Source organism: Nematolebias whitei, chromosome 16 (genome assembly GCF_014905685.2).
Source record: "Nematolebias whitei isolate Nwh7 chromosome 16, NemWhi1, whole genome shotgun sequence".
Classification (NCBI taxonomy): Eukaryota; Metazoa; Chordata; class Actinopteri; order Cyprinodontiformes; family Rivulidae; genus Nematolebias; species Nematolebias whitei.
The window spans coordinates 37,991,662-37,993,273 of NC_056513.1; the positions used below are offsets into that span (position 1 = coordinate 37,991,662).

The 1,612-nt window shown below is 42.1% G+C and overlaps 1 protein-coding gene across 1 annotated transcript; it reads left to right on the forward strand.

The window, feature by feature from the left end:
* Positions 1-848, forward strand: LOC119422506 (ribosomal protein S6 kinase beta-2-like). Its single transcript, XM_037689881.1, has 3 exons — positions 1-15; positions 260-367; positions 481-848. Exons 1-3 carry the CDS (start codon positions 1-3, stop codon positions 682-684), a joined length of 327 nt encoding a protein of 108 aa, XP_037545809.1. The 3' UTR covers positions 685-848.
* The last annotated feature ends 764 nt before the right edge of the window (positions 849-1,612 follow it).

A 1,612-nucleotide genomic window follows, 5' to 3' on the forward strand; every position in this document is an offset into this window, starting at 1 on the left:
ATGTGTTGGCTCAGAGTATGTGTTCAGTGCGACTCTCAGCTACTACCACACCTGAAGAAATGGGAACAAATAGTGTTTTTGTCACCGGCTGCTGGTAACAAAGAACCTAAATATATATTTTGTCTGAAAATACAAGAAAACAAACTGAGTGATGAAGCTGCCAAAATAAAATAAAAACCTTCATAAAGTCTGTCGAGCTGTGGATCACTAAAAGATTACAGGAAGTCTGACTGATTTAAAAGAAAATCAACACAATTAGGACCAAATCAAGACTTTGGACTTTTTTATTGTTTATAAGGTGTTCCAGGTGAGGAAGGTCCAAGGAGCCCAAGCAGGAAAAATATTTGCTATGAAGGTTCTGAAAAAGGTACTGACTGGCTGCACTCCATCCTGTCCTCCTTCCACTTGTTTACTTTCCTCCCCCATCTTTGTTTCTCCCTCTTTAAACACCCGACCTGCTGCCGTATTTGTCTCTTACAGGCTAAAATCGTGTGTAACGCTAAAGACACGGCGCACACCCGAGCAGAGCGGGAGATCCTGGAGAAAGTGAGACACCCATTCATCGTGGACCTGCTGTACGCCTTCCAGACCGGAGGAAAGCTCTACCTCATCCTGGAGTGTCTGAGCGGTGAGACGGGAACGATGGACGACATGAACTGGCTCAGGGAGACGGGGTTTTGTTAGGAAGAGAGAACAAAAAATAGAAAAAGTTCATTTACTTTGATGGAAAAAATTAAAAGTGAATTGGATAAAAGTAGGAGTTTTAATTTCAGGTGAAATATTTTAATCAAAATGAGCAGAAAGACGGACAAAAAAAACAGAAGGAAAAATTATAAAGAAACAAAACACAAATTGACCAAAAACAAGCACAAGGAGATAAAAATAACAGAAACAGACAAAATGGTTACACAAAAAGACAAAAAAGATGCACACGGACAAAAAGGATGCAGAAAAAGACAAAAAGGACACACAAAATGACCACAAGGAAACACAAAATGACCACCAGGAAACACAAAATGACCACCAGGAAACACAAAATGACCAACAGGACACGCAAAATGACCACCAAGAAACACAAAATGACCAACAGGACACGCAAAATGACCACCAGGACACACAAAATGACAAACAGGACACACAAAATGACCACCAGGACACACAAAATGACCACCAGGACACGCAAAATGACCACCAGGACACGCAAAATGACCAACAGGACACGCAAAATGACCAACAGGACACACAAAATGACCACCAGGAAACACAAAATGACCAACAGGACACACAAAATGACCACCAGGACACACAAAATGACCACCAGGACACGCAAAATGACCAACAGGACACGCAAAGTGACCACCAGGACACACAATTTGACCAACAGGACACACAAAATGACCACCAGGACACGCAAAATGACAAAAAGGACACAACACACAAAATGACCACCACGACACACAAAATGACCAACAGGACACGCAAAATGACCACCAGGACACACAAAATGACCAACAGGACACGCAAAATGACCAACAGGACACACAAAATGACCAACAGGACACACAAAATGACCAACAGGACACACAAAATGACCACCAGGACACACAAAATG

Coding starts and splice junctions, on each gene's coding strand:
- LOC119422506 (XM_037689881.1), top strand. Junction 368..480: donor CTATGAAGGTTCTGAAAAAG/GTACTGACTGGC, acceptor TGTCTCTTACAG/GCTAAAATCGTGTGTAACGC.